At 43.9% G+C, this 21,808-nt stretch overlaps 2 protein-coding genes across 2 annotated transcripts; both read right to left on the reverse strand.

Annotated features, from left to right (window-relative positions):
- Positions 1 to 7,854: 7,854 nt before the first annotated feature.
- Positions 7,855 to 8,613, reverse strand: LOC130493238 (zinc finger protein 3-like). The gene is made up of 2 exons (XM_056866940.1): positions 8,364 to 8,613; positions 7,855 to 8,279 (listed from the first exon to the last, which is right to left on the reverse strand). The coding sequence occupies exons 1-2, from the start codon at positions 8,611 to 8,613 to the stop codon at positions 7,855 to 7,857; spliced, it is 675 nt and encodes a 224-aa protein (XP_056722918.1).
- A 12,363-nt stretch (positions 8,614 to 20,976) lies between these two features.
- Positions 20,977 to 21,576, reverse strand: LOC130493247 (zinc finger protein 3-like; the record flags this gene model as incomplete). Its single annotated transcript, XM_056866952.1, has 1 exon — positions 20,977 to 21,576. A coding segment is annotated over one exon (600 nt), but the record flags the coding sequence as incomplete, so codon positions are not given.
- Positions 21,577 to 21,808: the final 232 nt, after the last annotated feature.

The raw sequence follows: 21,808 nt of genomic DNA on the forward strand, positions 1-21,808 counted from the left end.
TCAGTATTGTCTGCTCAGACCAGCAGCGACTCTACAGGGTCTCAGGCAGAGGTCTTTCCCATCACCAACTTGCCTGGTCCCTTTAACTCACTGGTTCCCAACCGGTGGTCTGCGGACCACCAGGGGTCCGAGAGAACTAAATTAAGGTCCACGAAACAAAGTTATAAACCCATAATAAATTAATATTTACAGTGGTGGCGGCTTGCGGGCGCAGAGTGCGGCAGCGTGCGGCGGTGACTCGCGGGAGCGGCGCGTGACGAGTAAGGAACATGCGGGGGCGGGGAGGCCAGGGGAGGGTGCAAACGAGCCTCACGGCTCACGCCACTTTGCATCCACACGCACGTAGCGCAAGTCGTGTCGCACGCATTAAGTACCTACTTTGTTTTGCTCAGGGCTGTGTCCGTGACTACTGTTTAGTGAAGTGATATGACGGTTCCAGAGTAACGGTAAGTCCTTCAAATTTGTATTAACCTCTAAGATACCTGCGAAATATCCGCCATGCTCCCCCGTGTCCTGCGGCGCACGCCATTTGGTGGCAAGGAACGTAGTTCTGATGAGCGTGACACAAAAAACTGTCTGGTTCACTTTTCACTGAAGTTACACACTATTGGTAAATTGTTTTGAGCTATTGACCACTGTATCTCTTATAAAAAATCGTTATTCAATCACATACCATAGAGAAGGAGCTTTTGATTTTTATTGGTTCTTGTAGGTTATCCGGGCTGTGTGACCGTGGTCTTGGTATTTTCCTTCCTGACGTTTCGCCAGCAGCTGTGGCAGGCATCTTCAGAGGAGTAACACTGAAGGACAGTGTCTCTCAGTGTCAAGTGTGTAGGAAGAGTAATATATAGTCAGAAAGGGGTTGGGTTTGAGCTGAGTCATTGTCCTGCAAAAAGTATCAAAGGTAATGTGCTAATCATTGTCCTGTAAGTATCAAGATAATGTGCTAATGAGGGTGTGGTATGTTAATATGGAACTATTGTATCCTGAAGTGATCTGTTAATGTGTGAAATCCAATGAACTCTGACCGTGAAAGCCTTCGACAATATTTTATTTTTTAATTTGGATGTTGGATTTAGGATTTGCCGTGAAAAAAATAATAACAAAAAACACTAGGTGGTGGTGTAGCTGGGACCCATGGGTCCCAACCCAAAATGGCGTCCATTTGCGCGGGACCGTACGGTCCCAGACTGGGATGTGAGAGGTTAATTTCAATCAATCAACTCAGCCTATCGCAGTCCACTGCTGGACATAATTAGTGTATTAATTTATTGATTAGCCCCAGAATTGCCCAGTTTGTAAAAAGGATGCAAGCTCAAAAATCACATTGATTTTCAATTAAAAGTTCTCTATTATAAAAAATATATTCAAATATTATTCTAAGTTTCATGTTTAACTAACAGTTATGATTAAAGTTTATTTTCAAATTCTTGGAATTTTTATTTTGAACCTTGGGGTCCCTGCACCGAACAAAAAAGTCCTAGTGGTCCCTGGTCAAAACAAGGTTGGGAACCACTGCTTTAACTGGAGATGCCAGGGATTGAACCTGGGACCTTCTGCATGCCAAGCAGATGCTCTACCACTGAGCCACAGCCCCTTCCCTTTCTTAAAGGCTTATAGTGTAGAAACGGGCAGCTGAAGCTTTTCATGGCATGAAGTTAAAGAACATCCCATTAGTCGTCTGCTAAAGGGACTGGACATTTTTCTCCAGGCAGTTGGCAACGCTGGCCATTTTCTCTTCCCGCAGACGGCCTCCACCTGTGCTTGTATAGTGGTAAATGAATCAAATATGACAAAACTCTAATGGAGCCAACCCATTTAAGAAAAAGAACTTATGTCTGCTTAACATTCCTTAAAACAGTAAGAATTGTTCATTGTGGAGAGCAGGCTCCTGGGCATATGCAGAATTATTGATATCTTGGACTCCTGCCCCACATCTTCAAGCCAATCTAGGGCCAAATTTCTACAAACCTGCAGCCATCTGTCTCTTTGTGGTGCCGGAACATCATCTTACAACCCAGGGCTGAGGAAACATTTTGGCCCAACTGCTGAACACCCCCACTCCCACAGACACACAATGTCTTCCTCTGATAATTTTGCTGTGCTGGCAAACAAAACCAAGAAGGGAAAGGGATGGTTGTCCTAGACAATACTGCCTATATTTCTTTATTTTCTTTGAACTGGAGTAATAGACTAAGCTAAGATGGCTTTAGAAATTTTGGTTACATGAGCCCACCCCAGCTCAACCACACCCTGATTTTGGGATGGGGGAAGGGAGCAGCTTAGTCCAGCAACACAGTCCAGTGTGAAAGCGATTGGCATGGGTGTGGGGGGGGGGTGCCTGCTCCTGGAATGGAGCCCCACACAAGGAGGAAAGGGGCCCCTACTATTGTCTGGGGAGCAAACACAGTGATGTGATCAAAGTGAGAAGTTAGGTAGCAGAGTGTGAAACATCCCGAGAAGAGTATTATGCTCAAAATGTAAAAAGTGGCTTCTTCTAAACCTCAATTCATTTGGCATTGAAAGGCAGTTTTTTAAAATGGCAAATCGCATTAGGCAATAGAAGATCTCAGACATTCTGCTTCTTTGTTTGGTTCAGATGTTATGGTGTTTTCCAAATGGAGTCAGCCACGGATTGCCTCCCTGGATGGACACATTTGTGATGGGTGTTCCTTCATGAGAAATTTGGAAGGATCGGCAATGTAATGGATTGGATCCAACTGATCAATTCCCCTCACAGCAGCGGGGTTTTTGTGTATTGTGATTGTTTTTCTGGGCTATTTTTCTGGGTTTGGTTAATAAACTCACCAATAAAAGCTTTAAAAGTTTATTGATAGAAAATAAGCAAAAAGAGATAAAATACGTTACAAGGTCTATGGCATTATGCAACAAGAAAACAACAAATTCTAGCTATCCAAATACTTAACAGATGTTACATAGTAAAAGCTGGTCCTTAAGGCATGAGGTCTGATAAGCAAAACATGCTCCAAAGCGACATAGTAAAGGGTAGCAAAAAGCGTTGAAGAAGGAATGACTTAACTTCTGATTGCTGAAACTTATGGAAAAAGCAGGCCATGAACAGGTGACAATTAGCTCCCAATCACAGGGATTCTTGGCTGGAAACTTCTGGGTGCCTTGGAATAGTTCAGACTGGAATTAGGCTCAAAGGTTTCCCCCCTCCCATCTCATCAGATGTTGCTCATGAACTTAATTAACAATGGCATGAGAGGAACCATAGAATCGGAAGGGACCACCAGGGTCATCTAGTTCCAACCCCCTGCACAATGCAGGAAACTCACAACTACCTCCCCCCTACACCTCCAGTGACCCCCACTTCATGTCCAGAAGATCGTCAAGTTGCCCTCCCTCTCATCATCTACCTATGATCACAGAATCAGCACTGCTAACAGATGGCCATCTAACCTTTTCTTAAAAACCTCCAGAGAAGGAGAGCTCACAAGAGAAGATGTACAAGTTTTCCCCCTCCCATCTCATCAGACGTTTCTCGTGAACTTAATTAACCACGGTGTGAGAGGAACCTTGAAGCCAGCCTTTGCTGATAAGGGACACCTGGTGTTTTTGAGAGAAGTCTAGGCCTGTGGATGGAGAGTTACAGGCTGCTTTGGCTAAGGGGACAAAATGGATGACACAGAGGCAAAATGATTCTAAAATGGATTCTCTGGCTTCACCCACCTGGACACATTTTGCACTTCCTTTAGTTACCAAGAGCAGTGACATGTTCACGGGAGTAGACTGAGGTATGATCTGGGAGAGATGCAGATTCCTTTCTCACTGCAGGCACAAACTCGCCTCAGGCAAGCCCATTCTCATCAACAATGTGGCGCAACTGAGATTTACAGTACCCTACCATGGGCCATAAGTCAGCTGCGACTTGACGGCACTTTACACTCACACACCATGAAGAAGGGCCATAGCTCAGTGGGTAAAGCATCTCCTTGGCATGCAGAAGGTCCCAGGTGTGTTGTGGTCAACCAAATACAGGATTAAAACATACATAGTTGCAAACAGCAGCATTAAAGTTGAAATAAGTTGGGAGAAATGGCATCTTAAGAGAGATGATTGTTTATATTCCCTCAAGCCTGAGAGGCTTGGGAAGGAAGACAACTGATACCTTCAGCTTAGCTTCAGCTGATGTTGTATTCCAGGCATAAAGCCAGCTTGTACTTTCTATGAGAAAGTTTTGTTTCTCTTTGACAGTGCAAAAAAAAATATTGCATGAATGAGGACCCTTTTATAATCCTGTCAGGTGGGGGGCAATTCTCAGTGTTTTCTAGCCTTTTAAGCCTATTGTAAAGTGCCAATTGATGCATATTAGTTAAGATTGTTTATTATTTGTGGTCAGCATGCAATGCTAGTTTATCAAACCTACCATGTTAAGACTTTGAAGAGAGGACTTTAGACTTTGGGAAAATGTCTTGAGAATGCATATGTTTTATCTTTTTCTACATCATCTGTTCATTAGACAAGAGTTACAAAGGATGGAAAGATTAAGAATGAATGCTTATTGGGAAGAAAAATAGTCTCATCTGTATATTTCATATCTTTGATGCTTGTGAATGATTTAATGTTCTCATGAAAGTTAGACTCTCAAAAGGTATAAAAAGGGACATGAAAGTGAAAGAGGCTGAAGACTCTTTACCAGACATGATGTCTGTTACAGAGTTTTCTGGCATGCTATGCCAATCCTGTGAAGAGGTATGTATCTTTGATATTAATTTTTAAACATTATATTCAGATCTGTTAGAATATTTTATGTAACCTAGCTTGTTTCTATATATTTCATTGTTCTCATTTTATACTTAGTTACAAGTTTAAAAGTATTGTTTTGAAGTGTTAGCAATAAAAAGAACTCTAAAACAGTTCAAACAGGTTGTGTCTTTACCTGTGGTGGTTAAATTAAGTAAGATAACATATCTCTTAAAAAGGTAAAGGTCCCCTGTGCAAGCACCAGGTCATTCCTGACCCATGGGGTGACGTCACATCCTGACGTTTACTAGGCAGACTTTGTTTAAGGGGTGGTTTGCCAGTGCCTTCCCCAGTCATCTTCCCTTTACCCCGAGAAAGCTGGGTACTCATTTTACTGAACCTTGGAAGGATGGAAGGCTGAGTCAACCTTGAGCTGGCTACCTAAAACCAACTTCCATAGAGATCAAACTCAGGTGAGCAGAGCTTGGACTGCAGTACTGCAGCTTACCACTCTGCACCACGGGGCTCCTCAACGTGTGACATAAATTCTATAATCATAATTAAACACGGCAAAAGATCAGCTTCAGATTCAATCCCCGGCATCTCCAGTTAAAGGGACTGGAGTAGGTGATGTGAAAGTAGGTGATGTGAAAGACCTCTGCCTGAGACCCTGGAGAGCTGTAGGTGGTCTGAGTAGACAGTACTGACTTTGATGGACCAAGGGTCTTATTCAGTATAAGACAGACTGAGAGGGGTGAAGGAGTAGAAACTGGAGCAGGTGAAAGGAGTCTTTCTCTCTCCCTTCTCTACCTCTCTTCTTCAGTTCCAATGTCTGCAAACTTAAATCAATCAAAAAGGATCCTGCTGTTGCAGTTGCTGGCTATGTGGGTGGCAACAATCCCTCAGCACCCATCCCTCCTCCATTGGTCCCAGGACAATTGACATTACCTGCCTGCCTCAAGCAAGTGCAGTTCCTTCTTAATATGGACAGAAGCAGTGATACTGCTGTGTCCTGTCTCCCTCAGGGTTTTTCCAGAACAATCTATGGCCTGCTAACAGCCTGACTTTGTTCTGCGATGGGACTCTGCCGAAGCCTTGCTGTCTGGAGGATATGGGATTTAGTCACCACCCAAAGGGGTATGCGTGGCTCCCAGGGGTAGGACTTTCCATTCTACACAGAGCAGAGGCCAATCCTTTTGCCTCACCCTTGACAGCCAAATCCAGCCTCTGCTGCAGCCAGACTTATAATAATCTCTATGAAGTCTGCGCTCTTCTGTTGGTACTGAACAGGAGTCTAGGCCAAGAGGACCCTCAGAACCAGGTGGGTTCCATTCTGCCAGACTTTTCAAGAGTCTGGGGAAAAGTCGTGATGTTTCTGAAGCCACCCTCAGAGCAGATTTTTGCTTTCTTCTCTTGGAGATCTCTTTGATTCTTTAATCATGGTCAGAACTTTTTCCTCAATCCCAGCATTTGTATTGTTTCTCCCGTATGAATCTTGCTTGTTTTTATGGCTATGTTAAGGTTTCTGTGCAGATAAAAGCTCTTTCCAAGACTCTATGGTTGCCATTAATGTATGAGGTATGAGATGAACTGTTGTCACAGGCTTAGCAGCCTGTGTGACAAGCCTTTTTTTCCTGCTGAGGGGACACTCATAGCCTCCTAAGATTTTGGGGATCTAGTTTTGAACTAGAAACCTTCCCCTCAGTTACCAGGTGTTCTAAAGGTAGTGAGTGTATATGCTTTGGGTTCGCTGCTGAAGGTAAGTTTTGTGGTGCACAATCACTGAGGCTGTGTTAATATATAAACAACTAAGAATATTTATTTATTTACAGGTTAGCTTAAAAGGAACAAATCAGCAGCACAGGTCTCCCAATAGACAAGGAGAACCTGTCTGAGACACATAAATTTAAACATGTTATTGCTTTAGAGAGTAGTCAGAAGTACAGCCAGCATGGTGTAGTGGTTAAGAGTGGTAGTTAAGAGTGGTGGACTCCTACACATGAAGCCAGCTGGGTGACCTTGGGCTAGTCACAGTTCTCTGAATTCTCTCAGTGTCAGACTTCAGTACCTCGTTGCATCTCAGAAATAGTAAACTTCACTCCAGACGTTGCAGAGTTTAAAGTTTTATTAAAGCCAACGGGTTCAGCATGTCTATACAAACGTAAGGTCAGAATACAGGTTGGGGAAAGACTAGTTATCTTTATAGGGAACGTACAAGACATTTGGTTACATCAATGGTAGGACATGAAAAGGTGAGATGCAGCAGAATTGTTTTGAATGTGAAAGGATACAAGGTGACAATAAAGAAGTGTTAGCCGGTGATTGCCCTCTACAGAACCTCCTGGTGAGATTGACTAGATCTCCGGGCTCCCAGGCATAGTTCCGCAGCGCCAGAGATCTCACATCGGATCTCTATTGAAACGCTAATGCCTGGCGATCAAAGGAATGAGAACAGGGGGTGGGAAGGAGACACGGAGCCTGCTTATCCGGGGCTCGACTGGCTGCCCTCGCTGACACTCAGCCACACCTACTGTCTGTTGTGGGGAGGAAAGGGAAGGTAATTGTAAGCCGGTTTCATTCTTCCTTAAGTGGTAGAGAAAGTCGGCATATAAAAACCAACTCTTTTTCTTCTTTAAAGATTTCAGGCACAAACAGGCTATTACTGACTAGCCACAAGGTTGGGTCCTCTCACATACCTCTGTCTGCTGTTTTTCCTGAGCCAGACCTGAGCTGTCACTTCTCTCTCCCTGAGATAAAACTCCACTCCCACTTCTCCTATGTTCCCTCTAACATCTCATCCCCCTTCTCAAGGATGATTGGATGGTGGCGCATCACTCCTATGGCCACAGCTGAGTGGCTAATTTTTTTTTCAAGGGCAGTACAGCTTTCTGTCCATCACACCCCCTGTTTGAATCTTGTTTCCTTTTATGGCTATGTTAAGGTTTCTGAGCAGATACAAGCTTTTTCCAAGAATTGTTATTGTTTCACCTCTGTTTAGACTCTTTGGTTGAAGTTAATGTATGAAGTATGAGACGAGCTCTTGTCACAGGCTTACCAGTCACGCAGTTACTCCTCAATGTGTTCTTTGATACCGTTCAAGATTCCTATTGTGGCTGAATCTCTCCACACTCTGAACATTCATAAGGTTTATCTTCTGTGGGATCTTTGATGCTGTTGAAGATGGGCACTCTGAGTGAATTTCTTTCCACACTTGGAGCATTCAAAAGGTTTCTCACCTGTGTGGGTTCTTTGATGCTGCTGAAGTGTGGTACTCCGACCAAATTTCTTTCCACACTCGGAGCATTCAAAAGGTTTCTCCCCTGTGTGGGTTCTATGATGCCGCTGAAGATGGCTACTCTGACTGAATTTCTTTCCGCACTCAGAGCATTCAAAAGGTTTCTCCCCTGTGTGGGTTCTTTGATGCCGCTGAAGATGGCTACTCTGACTGAATTTCTTTCCACACTCAGAGCATTCAAAAGGTTTCTCACCCATGTGGGTTCTTTGATGCTGCTGAAGTGTGATACTCCGACCAAATTTCTTTCCACACTCGGAGCATTCAAAAGGTCTCTCCCCTGTGTGGGTTCTTTGATGCCGTTGACGATAGTAAATATGACTGAATTTCTTTCTGCACTCGGAGCATTCAAAAGGTTTTTCACCTGTGTGGGTTGTTTGATGCTGCTGAAGATGGTTACTCTGACTGAATTTCTTTCCACACTCGGAGCATTCAAAAGGTTTCTCCCCTGTGTGGGTTCTTTGATGCCGTCGAAGATAGCAACTGTAACTGAATTTCTTTCCACACTCAGAGCATTCAAAAGGTTTCTCCCCTGTGTGGATTCTTTGGTGCACAAGGAGGTCAGATTTGTTTCTGAAATACTGTCCACATTGAAAGCATTTATATGCCTTCATTCTACTATGCTTTGGAAAATGTACAGTACCCTTTTTTCTATCAGAAAAACTCTTTTCACTCCCTGAGCAGGTAGGTGGATTCTCTTCTGAATGAATTATTTGATGGCCTTCATTCCCTCTCTTTTTGGTTGGCCTTTCCTCTTGGACTGTGATTTCAAGGACGCCCCCTCCTTGGCAAGGAATGAGTTTATCCTTCTTCCTGTTGATTCCATCTGGATCCTTAAAGTTGCCGTCAGAGTCTTCCTCCTTAGCGTTTTCTAATGATAACCCATGTAAGTCCCTGTCAATCACCCGCATGCTTCCTGCTGGAATAAAGAGAGATCCAGTCAGCAGCCATGGAAGAAACAAAGTCTGATCTGTCGCTCCTTTTTCCTGGAGGGTATTTTGATTCCTTCCTGAGAGCCTCCTTCAACCCCAAAGTAAGTAGCTGATTATTCCTTATGTCTGGCCTAGCCCAGCAGTGGAGCAGGTTTTATCTTCTGCCTTTCCCTCTCCTCCCCAAAATCTCCATACATACTTGAAGTAAAGGATCTTTTGACCTGGTTTCAATATCATCAAATAAATTCTGTTTATATTCAGGACTTGAAAACAGGATTTTCTAAAAATAAATCAATTGTTCATAAACTTTTACTGGATTCAAATGATCATCTAATATCCAAGATGTACAAACTATTATTAGAAATTTATTGTGAGCAAGAAAGGATAAAACCTACTATGATTACCTGGGCACAGACGGTGGGCCATGATATATTATTGGATCAATGGGAACAACTTTGGTCACGAGACATGAAACTTATTCTTGCTCAATCACTGAGAGAAATATATATAAAATGATGTATAGGTGGTATTTAACACCTAAAAAGTTGGCAAGGATCTACAAATCACTGTCCCCAAAGTGTTGGAAGTGCAATATAGAAACAGAAACAGGCTCATTTCATCATGTATGGTGGACTTGTGACAAAGCGAAAAAATTTTGGGACATGATTTACAATGAAATAAGATTGATTATACAGAATAATATACCTAAAACACCTGAGATTATGTTACTTAGTATGATACCAGACTCTATTTTAACTCAGAGATCTTTTTTAATTTATGCCACCACTGCTGCAAGACTGATTTATGCAGCTAAATGGAAATCATCAAACATTCCAGACAAAAGAGATTGGATACAAAAAATGCTGGAACTGGTGGAAATGGCAAAACTCACAGCATTGGTAAATCAAAGAGACAATGCACAATTTATGGGTGAATGGGAGGCATGGAGAATCTACTCTGAAAATGAACTTCAAATAGGGGAATTTAAGGGTTATTCATTGATCTAATCCATTTTTTTACTATTATTAAGGATGTTTTTAATGATTAAAACACATAGTCATTATAATAAGGTTGATCTGAAGAAAGGCAATAATCATGTATGATCCGAAATAAGATGAATATATATTTTATTAGATTTTTGATAATTACATTTATATATATGTAACAATATCAGGATTAGAATTTTATACAAAAGAGTACACAAATCTATAATGAGATAGAAGGAGATGAAGGGGAAGTCTTTATATTTTATTTTAGTATATTTGTATTTTCAACAATATTTCATTGCTTTTTAGTTTTTATTATTTTTATTAATTGTTGAACTGTTGATTTATATAATTTGAAAAAATAATAAAAATTATTATTAAAAAATCTCCATACATACTTTAAAGCACGGGGTCCGTGAGAACTAAATTAAGGTCCGCGAAACAAAGTTATAAACCCATAATAAATTAATTTTTTAAATTAAAAGTTCTCTATTATAAAAATATATATTCAAATATTATTCTAAGTTTAATGTTTAACTAACAGTTATGATTAAAGTTTATTTTCAAATTCTCTGAATTTTTATTTTGAACCTTGGGGTCCCTGCACCGAACAAAAAAGTCCTAGTGGTCCCTGGTCAAAAAAAGGTTGGGAACCACTGCTTTAAAGGAAAAAGGTGCTAAAGATTTGCTCCACCTCCATTTATATTTGATTTGGTGTGTACATGAACACACACAAACGCACAGGAATCTTTCTTATACTGAATCAGACCATTGGTCCATCAAGGTCATTATTGTCTACTCAGACTGACAGTGGCTCTCTAGAGTCTCAGGCTGAGGTCTTTTACATTACTTGTTACCTGGTCCTTTTACCTGGAGATGCCGGAGACTGAACCCAGGTCTTTCTGTATGCAAAGTACAGCCTCTTTCATTGAGCGATAGCCCCTCCTCTTTGATTTTCTGTGATTGCCACTTAGGTACAAAAACTTGTTGCAAAATTCAGAGTTTTATGATAGATGTGATACAGGGCATGAGTTGGCTTTCAGCCTCTCAAAGGTAGGGTTCAGTCCTTCTCAAACCAAACAGTCCGAAGGGGACCACCTTGGTTTCTAGAGGAGGCGGCGGCAAAGAACTGGGAAGGCCCAAAGGCATCTACGTGGCCCCTATAGGAAAGAGTCCAGCAAACTCTTCTGAAGTCACCAGCCCCTCTTTGATGCTCTTGAAGAATCAAGTCCTCTGGAGAATCTAGGCCAGGGAAGGAGCCTTTGAAAGGAGAGAATAAGCTACTGCTGAGCTCAGCCCCAGAAGGAGCTTCCGGGTCTCCCTGATCTCCGGCTCCAGGCCTCCCTCCCTCCTTACCCAGTGGGCCCGCTTCTCCGTCCACCTCTTCCTTGACATCCATTGAGGGATGCCTCTGCTTGCTCTCAGACAGAGCCTGTCCTGCCTCAGAGATGCTCCCAGTCACCTTTTCCAAGAGAACCTGCAACAGTAAAGAGGACAGTACCCTTTCAAGGCAAAATAACAGAGCACGGGCAGGGAGAAAGTTGAAAAGAGGGGAGGGTTGTGTCTTCTTCCCAGAATACACCAATTAGCCTGATTGCTGAAGATATCCAGAATAAAAACTTAAAATACAGAAAGTTGAAAGCAACATGAAAAGCAACTTGTCTTCAGATGCCAATGATAAGCAAAACCACCATGACTGGGCCTTTAATGTGAATAAAACTAATCCGATGTAAAAAAAGGTACTTGTAACGCATCTCTAAGAGATGCACAACAAGCTTGTCTGAGTAAACTCCCAAGGTAGTGAATACTGTGAGGAATGCACCACGCTGAAGAAGGCCCAAAACATACTGGCAGCCACCAAAGCTCACAGGATGACGGATCTGCAAGGAGATAATCATGACTCTTGTGGTCAAACCAGAATATAGTGCTCCTGGCTGCAGCTGTCACCTGTGGAGATGGCAAGGGGGCCAGAATCGAGAGCATCCGGAACCCCAAGACTTGGTCTTCCAGGGTGGGGTGACCCCATCAGGTCTGAACAGAGCCGCCGTGAACCTGGTCTTGGCCAGGGAGGGAGGGTTCAAAATTCAATAAATAAATAATTAAATAAGCATAAGACAGAGAGATTCAGCTTCCAGGAAAACAAGGCAAGAGACCCTTACATCATGCCCTGCCATTCCCCTTCTCCCCGCTGAGATGAAGACAGACATCCCCACTGCTCCACCCAAGGCCCCACAGCAGAAGGGCCTCACCTGCTTCTCCTGTCTGGAGAGAAACTCCTCGGCCAGAGCTACTGCCTGGGAGCAGCTCTCAGGGATGCTTTCCCTCACCCGTCTCTGGATCTCTGGGGGAAGGATGCTCAGCAGCTGCTCCAGGATCAAGAGCTCCAGGATCTGCTCCTTGCTGTGATTCTCCACTCTCAGCCACCCACGGCACATTTCCCGCAGTCGGCTGTAGGCTCCTCTTGGGCCTTCGGCCTCCTGGTAGCAGAAATGCCTGAACTTTTCACGCTGCTTCTCCCGGCTCAGAGCATCTCCTCGCAAGATGGCTGCCTTCACCTTCCCATAATCCTCTCTGTCTCTGACATCCAGACTGCTAAAGGCCTGCTCAGCTTCTCCGCTGAGGGCTGGGAGGAGTCGGGTCACCCACTCTTCCTGGGACCACTGGCAGGCTTCGGCCACTTGCTCAAAGGAGGCCAAAAATGTCTTAGCGCCTTCCCAGGGAGAAGGTTTCTTTTTCCATTGTGGGATTCCCCATGGAGAATGAGGGTTTTCCTCTGTCCTGAGGAACCCCTGCCACTGGGCTTCCCACTGTGCAACAGAAGGGGAACCCTCCACTGCTTGCCGATCCATCAAATCTATTGGTGTCCTTTCCAGGTATTCCGTCAGAGTCCCAACCTGGATGATGTGAGGGGCTTTGTCTCTCTCCTCTGATGCCTCCCTTGATTTGGGGCCTGTGTGGTCTTGCTTCTCCATTTCCCTCCAGAAAGGTTCCTCAGGAATGGAGCTGCAGAATTTAAACAACTAGAAGAAACATCTAGAAAAAACAATTTGTCTTCAATACTGAAGTTCTCCCTGGAGAAATGGGAAGGAAAGAGAACAGACACGCTCTGCATCTGGCGTAGTGGCCCCTACCTGATTTTCTTCCCATATGCACAACACCTATGCAAAACGGCATTATTTTTGTGTCTACAACTTTAATAAAATCATAAAAGACGATGCTAATCAAAAGGTCCAGGCTTTCTTTTCAAGGATGCCCTCAGAACTTTACCAGCTGCCCTTGCCTGTATGCTTACGTTGTTCATAGGAAGAGCCGTAAAACTGCTGTATCACCAAACATCATCTAAGATGGAGTCCCCAGAAGCTGCCTGATCCCCACCTTTTGTCTGCTGACCTACTTTGTTCACTTCAAGCCTCGTTTTCTAGATAAGACTCAGGGCCGATTGCAAACTGAAAAAAATAGTTTTTAAAATCACCAGCCATCTATCAACCATTATGAAAATCCCAGCAGTATCCCTTTTTTTAATTAAAACATCCTCCTGAAAAATGTGGTTCAGGTTGAAGACATTGGCAGGAACATGCACCCCCTGCCTAACAGGCTGCAGTCATCTGAGAATCTCCCTCCCTCCTCCAAAGAGTCTCTGCCCACTCCAGTTAAGGCAACAGCTCTTCCTGGGGGGAAAAATTATTTCCCCCACTTTCCCCCCACCCCCACATTCTCCATTTGGGATTCTCCTGATCTGTCCACTCAAGAGAGGAGAGGGGGCTGAAAAGGTTACAAATCAGGAGACAAAAAAGCATTGGGGGAGGAAGGGGGGCAGCACGCCTTGCCAGCCCCACAGAAATCCTATATTGTGCCACAATTCCACCCCACCCACCCCCATCTGCCAAAGGAGAGTCTCACTGTATTCGCACTCCTCCTGCTGCTCCAAAGGAATCCCATTTTCCATAAGAGAAAAAAAAGTCAAAAAGGGCCAGAGTCCAGTAGCACCTTAAAGACTAACAAAAATATTTTCTGGTAGGGTACGAGCTTTCGTGAGCCACAGCTCACTTCTTCGGCTCCTACCCTACCAGAAAATATTTTTGTTAGTCTTTAAGGTGCTACTGGACTCTTGCCCTTTTTGACTCCTGCAAACAGACTAACACGGCTACCCACTGAGAAAAAAAAAAAGATTCATTTCAGGAGGGCAGATGCTCACCAGGGCCTCGTTTTTGCCCCAGAGACCGGGGGTGGGTGGGTGGGATTCAGTGGCCTTTCAACATCAGGGAAAAGACCAGTAAGTGAAGCCCCAGAGGACAGGTACCCACCTCTCTCAGACAACCTTGGGGGTTATACATGGAGGCAGCTCTATCCCCCCTCCCCGAATGCAAACAAAGCCCTCCCCTGCCTTATAAGGCTCTGCCTTGCAGCCCACAGGCCTTTCCACTGGGGTTGCCAAGTGACCGGGAGAAACTCCAGCCTGCGCGGCTCCTGTGCCCTTAGCAGAGGTTTCCCCTGCAGAGAGGCCAGAAAGGGAATCTGTTCCCGGCCTGGGCAGAAACGGGATCCCCTCCGGGCTTCTCGCTGCTGAGCTGCACCAGTGCAGAGGGGCCGGATCCTGCCCTGGCTGGCCGCCCTCCTAGGGAGAACCGCCTCGCCTCCTCCTTGGGGCCCTGCTCTGCTCGAGAGACCCCCTCGCAGGGCTGCCCAGCCCGGGGGAGCTGCTCCCTCCCTCCTCCCCCCGCCCCACATACCTTGACCCTCCCAGGCAGCCTCCAGCGCTCCTGCAAGCACAACCACAAGGCGGAAGCTGGAGGACTCGTGTGCATGCTCTCTAGGAAACGCAGCTCTATCGCTTTAACCCTCTAAAGCCCTCATAGGCCAAGTAACAAATAGAGGACTGTTGTCAGATCAAGGAAGGCTTCCTCTCCCTATTATTCTGCAATTTTTATTATCCCTATTATTATCCCTATTATTCTGCAATTATTATTCTGCAATTCTGCAAATTTCTTTCTTTCTTTCTGATTAAAAACAAACCTTTTCACTGGGTGGCTCTCCCTCAGTTTGGACCCACATCATGGGTCGCAGTCCAGGAGGTGGGGGAAGAGCCGGCTCTCGGTGCGGCCTCAGACACAGCCCAAGAAGAGAGCACAGGCTGGATCAGACCAAGGCCCATCAGCTCCAGCAGTCACATGAACACATGAAGCTGCTTTATACTGACCCAGACCCTTGGTCCGTATTATCAGTGTTGTCTACTCAGACCAACAGGAGTGTTTCATATTGCCTATTTGCCGGGTCCTTTTAACTGGAGATGCCGGGGGTTGAACCTGGGACCTTCTGCATGCCAAGCGGAGGCTCTGCCACTGAGCCACAGCCCCGATCTGTTCACACAGTGGCCAACTAGGTGCATCTTGGAAGCCCACTTGGTCAGATTCGAGGTTGCCAGGTCCCTCTTTGCCACCTGCGGGAGGTTTTTGGGGCGGAGCCTGAGGAGGGCTGGGTTAGGGAAACGGAGGGACCTCAGTGCAAAAATATCAAACAGTGTATTACAATATAGTGAAGACAATAGTGGAGTGCAAACAGAAAACTTAAACACAAACTATACACTAAATATATACACAATATAAGTAACTCTCCAAATGAATCAAAAAAGACTTTTAGAAGTTACAACATGTAAGAATCTTAAATAATGTCCAATAAAACTAAAAAGCGTCTTGCCGCTTATTTTCAAAAAAAGGGGGGGAAATCCCAGTATCCTGGAAGAATAGAAGTATTGAATGATGGGAAACGTCTTCCGGAATTTCTAAACGTTTTTAGCAGATTTTCGCTTCTTCAGCCTGATGACAAATGAATATAAGCTTCTATTTACACAATGTTGTTCAACAATGTAAACTTTAAAAACATATTTCAATAGCACAAAACATCATGGCATGCATGCAGGTATGTAATTGACAATAGTGACAAAATAATACCTGTATTAATGGAATTCATAGGCGCCACACATTGAGCTGCATCTTTTCTTTCCAAAGTTCTCTCAGTAACTATTAATATGTGGTTCACTACAAATACTTTTCAATTAGTTAGCTCACAAGTGTCCCGTTTTTTTGAAACTATGAGCGTAAGCTGGAAAGTAAAGGGAAGGTCCTAACAGATACCTAAACAAATGTAGGTCCTAACTGATACCTAAAGAAAGGTCCTAGTTGGTAGACATCGAGATATTTATAGGAATAGATTGACTAACTCAAATATAACATGACAAATGTAATTCGGTATTTAAGCCATGTGGTGTTAGCATGTTCAGTAAGTATAAATTTACATTCTTGTCTCAAAAGGGTTTGTTGAATGTTGGAGGCATTAAAACGATGTTTTTTATAGACCCAGATAACAAAAAATCGTAGGTCATTTTCATTGTGTTTCCTCTTGAGAAAATGGAATACGAGCGGGGCGTCAAGAACTTTATTGCGAATTCGAGAGCGGTTCTACCCAATTCTGAGTCTTACTGGTCTCGTGGTGCTACCCACGTATAATTTCAAACACTCACATGTGATAATGTAAATAACATTGCAATTCCCACAGTTAGAAAAATGTTTCAGCTTAAATTTAAATGAGGAAGTGGCGGAGCTGAGTTCCTTAACAGGCAGGCTTAAGGAACAAAACACTACATGACAGCTGCCTGTAAATTTCAAATGGGGATCTAAGGTGTTGGTCCATGCTGTGAATGAGAGGAAAGATGCTTCTGAATCAAATATATATAACAAGTCGTCCACAAAACGCTTGTAAAGGATTATATTGTTTTTAAAGGGATTGTTACGAAAAATAAACTGTTTTTCAAAATTAACCATATAAATGCTTGCCACAGCAGGGGCGTATGCCGTGCCCATAGCTACGCCACTAGTCTGCAGAAAAAAATTGCAGCCATACTGGAAAAAGTTATTTTCTAGGACTATGTCTGTCAAATCCATAAGAAAATGGGTTGGGGAATCACGTGATGTTCTAGTCTCTAACAAATCATGGATAATATTTCTAACAATGTCTAAAGGAACGTTATTATAGAGAGCTGCAACGTCAAGAGTTGCAAGTACCGCTCCCATTGGTATGGGGTGATTCTCTATTTGTTTGATGAGATCCCCAGAGTCTAAGATGTAAGAATCTGTGGCTGGCAAATGGCTGAAAGTGGTAATCTAAATACTGAGAAATGGTTTCCAATAGGGAGCCTTTAGAGGAGACAATGGGTTGTCCAGGGGAATTTTTATTATCTTTGTGTATTTTAGGTATGGAATAAAATATGGGAACTTTAGGATATGGAACAATAAGGAAACCAGCCAATTTGCTATCAATGTAACCTAAAGAAACGCCCTCCTGGACCACTGCATTATATTTGTAAGTTTTTTGGATGGATTGCTAGGCAGCCGTTTGTAAAATTGTTCATTGCTGAGCTGTTTTAAGTTCTCAGCATGGTAAGCTGATGCATCCAAGATGACTATAGCGCCGCCTTTATCAGCCTGCCGTATCACTAAATCAGGATCGTTGTGTAAATCTGAGAGTAAAGACTTCTGTAATGGAGATAGGTTAGGTTCAGGATGCCATTTATAACTTTCCAATTTTTTCACATCTCGGGAAACTAGGTGTTGAAAAGTACTTATTAAGTGGTTAGATGTGTTAGGTATAAAGTTAGATTTTGGTCTAAAGGATTTAACTGAGGCGTCAGTCGGTGGTGTGTCTTTGAAGTAATCTTTAAGTTTAATATTGCGAAAAAGTTTAAATAGATCTATTTTTGTTTGAAGGGCGGAATAATGAGGGACACACATACTGGATGGGAGATACACTTCTGGGTGGCACTGTGGGTGAACAAGATCCTGGGGTACAGGTGGACTGTATGTTAAATATGAGCAGCCAGTGTGATGCAGCGACCAAAAAGGCTAAAGCGATATTGGGGTGCTTCTACAGAGGCATAACATCCAAATTGCAAGATGTCATAGTTCCACTGCATTGGTCAGGCTGCACCTGGAGTATTGTGTGCAGTTCTGGAGGCCTCACTTCAAAAAAAGATGTGGACAGAATGGAGCGGATGCAGAGGAGAGCAACGAGGATGATCAGGGGCCTGGAGACCAAGCCCTATGAGGAAAGACTAAGGGAGTTGGGAATGTTTAGTCTGGAGGAGGTTGAGGGGGGACATGATTGCTTTCTTTTAAGTATTTGAAGGGCTGTCACATAGAGGATGGCAGGGAGCTGTTCCTGTTGGCAGCAGAGGATAGAACTCGCAATAATGGGTTTAACTTGAGAGTGGAAAGGTACCGGCTGGATATTAGGAAAAAGTTTTTTACAATAAGAGTTGTTCCACAGTGGAATCAGCTACCTAGGGATTTGGTGGGCTCCCCTTCACGGGCAGTCTTTGAGCAGAGGCTGGACAAACACTTGTTAAGGATGCTCTAGGCTGATCCTGCATTGATTCCTACAATCAGTCAGAAAGCCAGACTGAGAGGGGTGAAGGAATAGAAACTGGAGCAGGTGGAAGGAATCTTTCTCTCTCTTCTCCACCTCTTTTCTCCACAGTTCCATCTGTCTGCCACTCTTCCAAAAATGTGAGTCAGGACATGTGGCGATGATTGAGATACTCTTTCTCAAAGCTCTTTTCCCCTTTTCCCAAAGGCCTCACCCCACCAGCCAAGAAGGTGGACCTCAGTACCCAAGAGCATTGGCCTTCCCTCTCCAAAAACAGAGTCAAACATTGATTTCCCCAGTCTGGCCTCAGTCTCCTGCCACAGCTATTCAGGAGGGGTCAGAAGGGCAGTGGGGAGTCAGAGACTGGCATGTCCAGAGTAGCTCTCATCCAAAGAGAGAGCCCCCCAAGGTTAGAAAGGTGGACAACAAAGACTGAATCCTGCCATCTTCATGTCAGGGCTCAGGCACAGGGGAGCTCCCTCGCCCCTCTGACACCAGGAAGAGGGGCAGCCAGGGAGGGCTGGATACTTGGATGCCATCTGTGTGGATGAGATGAGAAGAACTTTGTAGTGGTACTGAAAAGGAGCACTTTTCAAAGGGCCCCTCTCTGAAGAATGCAGGGACTCAGGCCAAGTGTTTCTTTCTTCACTTCCAGAAAGCATGAGAGCCATCTCCTGGAATTCTTTGAGTGGCCTGGTGAAAAGACAATCAAGATTCTCCCTTTGCTTTCATTTATTTCTATGGATTAAAGCTCACCTCAATTCAACGACCCTTAATATAGCAGTGAAAAGAGAAGAACAAATATCTGCCCCAAGGAGCTTCCACTCTCCAATTTGAAAGAGCAGACAATGGAGGGAGAAAGGAAAGGCCGAAGCCGCGGTCTGCCCAGGAACAGACCAGAGAAGTCTAAATGGGCAACTTCTTGGAGTAATTTCTCCCAGGAGCACCTCACCCTGACACAACAAACCGAGTGCCCAAAGACCTTGTGAAATCATGCACCTGGACAAAGAAGTGGGTGAGGGAGAGGAGCCGCTTTGTCCTCTTCTTGCTTCTGAGCCAGGTGCATTGACAGAGGGAGGCTGGGTCAACCTGGTGAGGGAGGGTTATGTGGAAGTAAAAATGAACCAGAGTGGAGACATATTAAAAAGATCAATTCATGTAGGCCAGGTGCAATGTGCTGTGACTGCAAAAATAAAGAAGAGCAAGTGACCTCCAAACTAGAACTAACTTGTCTGGATCAACCCCTTGCCGCCTGCAGGGTTACCCCATATTTTGTTAAAGCTACTGTGAAGAGTCCAGGATTATGTTTTGAAGTAGCAATAATGGGGAAGTAGGGTCATTACAATTTAAAACCAAGAAGGTGGGAAAATAAGTTTTGCTGCTAAATTTTTGGGGCGGCTCCTAAAGCTGAAGAAACTTTGTCAAGGCCTGCTCTCCACCCCTCCCCCTTGCCCAGAGCAGGTCTTCCCTCATGGCCACTGAAGCTGTTGCAGTTCCAAAAATCTGCTTGAAATGTAGGTAGCCCAACACTCTGGTTCTTAGACTTAACATTTGCAAACCAGATATGGAAAAAGGTGCCTGACTCAAGCAAGAGGATTTCTTTCAACAGTTTTATAATTTTTAAAAACACATAACACACTTGCAATGGACTATTGTTTGAAACATTTACTAATCACCAGTCTGTAAAAAAAGCCACACAACAAAGAAAAGGGTATTTCTTCACACAAGGTATAGTTAAACTGTGGAACAATCTGTGATGATGACTGCCAACTTAAAGCCTTCCAAGAGGGAAGTGGACATGTTCATAGCAGATAGGCCTATCCATGACTACTAGTCAAAATGCATGCTAGTCATGATCCACACCTATTCACTCCAGTATCAGAGGAGCATGCCTATTATATTAGGTGCTGTGGAACACAGGCTGGATAATGCTGCTGCAGTTGTCTTTTTGTAGGCTTCCTAGAGGCACCTGGTTGGCTATTGTGTGAACAGACTGCCGGACTTGATGGGTTTTGGTGTGATAAAGCATGGATTTCTTATGTTCATGAAGGTCTGATCTCTGCCTCAAGCTCTTGCTACACACCAAACATTAACCAGGTGCTGCCCATGTGGATTACTCAGTGCTTAAGGAGGGGAGATCTTGTTTTGAATCTCCTTCCACCCTCAGGGCAGATTTTTGCTTTCTTCCTTTGGAAATCACTTTGATTCATCAATCATGGCTAAAACTTTTTCCACAATCCTAGCATTTATACTATTTCTCCCGTTTGAATCTTGTTTGTTTCTATGGTTATGCTAAGGTTCTGTGCAGATACAAGCACTTTCCAAGAGTTTTTATGGTTTTGCCTCTGGGCAGACTCTATGGTTGCCATTAATGTATGAAATATAAGATGAGCTCTTGTCACAGGCTTGCCAGTCATGCAGGCTCTCCTCTTCTGGGTTCTTTGATGCCGCTGAAGGTTGCTACTCTATTTGAAGCTCTTTCCACACACTGAGCATTCAAAGGTTTCTGTGTGAGTTCTCTGATGACACTGAAGACTATCCCTCCAGTTGAATCTCCACACTCTGAATATTCAAAAGGTTTCTCCTGTGTGTGTTTTTCGATGCTGTTGAAAGTCACCTCTCAACTTGATGATCTTTTCCCTCACTGAGTATTCAAAAGGTGTCTCTGATGGATTCTTTGATGCTGTAGCAGATTGCAACTCTGACTGAATTTCTTTCCACATTCTGAACATTCAAACGATTTCTCCTCTGTATGGGTTCTTTGATGCCGCTGAAGATGGCAACTCTGAGTGTATTTTTTCCCACACTGTGAACATTCAAAAGGTTTCTCTGCTGTGTGGGTTCTTAGATGCTGCTGAAGATGACAACTCTGACTGAATTTCTTTCCACATTCTGAGCATTCATAAGGTTTCTCACCTGTGTGGGTTCTTTGATGCCGCTGAAGATTGCAACTCTGGATGAATCTTTTTCCACACTCTAAGCATTCAAAGGTTTTCTCTGCTGTGTGGGTTCTTAGATGCTGTTGAAGGTGGCAACTCTGACTGAATTTCTTTCCACACTCAGAGCATTCAAAAGGTTTCTCCTCTGTGTGTATTCGTTGATGCCGCTGAAGACTGCCACTCCAGTTGAAGCTCTTTCCACACTCTGAGCATTCATAATGTTTGTCCCCTGTGTGGGTTCTTTGATGTCGCTGAAGATTGCTACACCGGCTGAAGCTCTTACCACATTCTGAGCATTCAAAAGGTTTCTCCCCTGTATGGATTCTTTGATGGCGTTGAAGGTCGCCATTCCACTTGAAGCTCTTTCCACACTCTGAGCACTCAAAGCATTGATCCCCTGTGTGAGTTCTTAGATGTGACTGAAGATTGCAACTCCTATTGAATTTTTTTCCACACACAGAGCATTCAAATGGTTTCTCACCTGTGTGGATTCTTTCATGCCGTTGAAGGTTGACGATCCAGTTGAAACTTTTT

Source organism: Euleptes europaea, chromosome 1 (assembly GCF_029931775.1).
Source record: "Euleptes europaea isolate rEulEur1 chromosome 1, rEulEur1.hap1, whole genome shotgun sequence".
Classification (NCBI taxonomy): Eukaryota; Metazoa; Chordata; class Lepidosauria; order Squamata; family Sphaerodactylidae; genus Euleptes; species Euleptes europaea.

Coding starts and splice junctions, on each gene's coding strand:
- LOC130493238 (XM_056866940.1), bottom strand. CDS start 8,613: ATGAAGGCATATAAATGCTTTCAATGTGGACAGTATTTCAGAAACAAA. Junction 8,280..8,363: donor GCATCAAACAACCCACACAG/GTGAAAAACCTT, acceptor GAACCCACACAG/GGGAGAGACCTTTTGAATGC.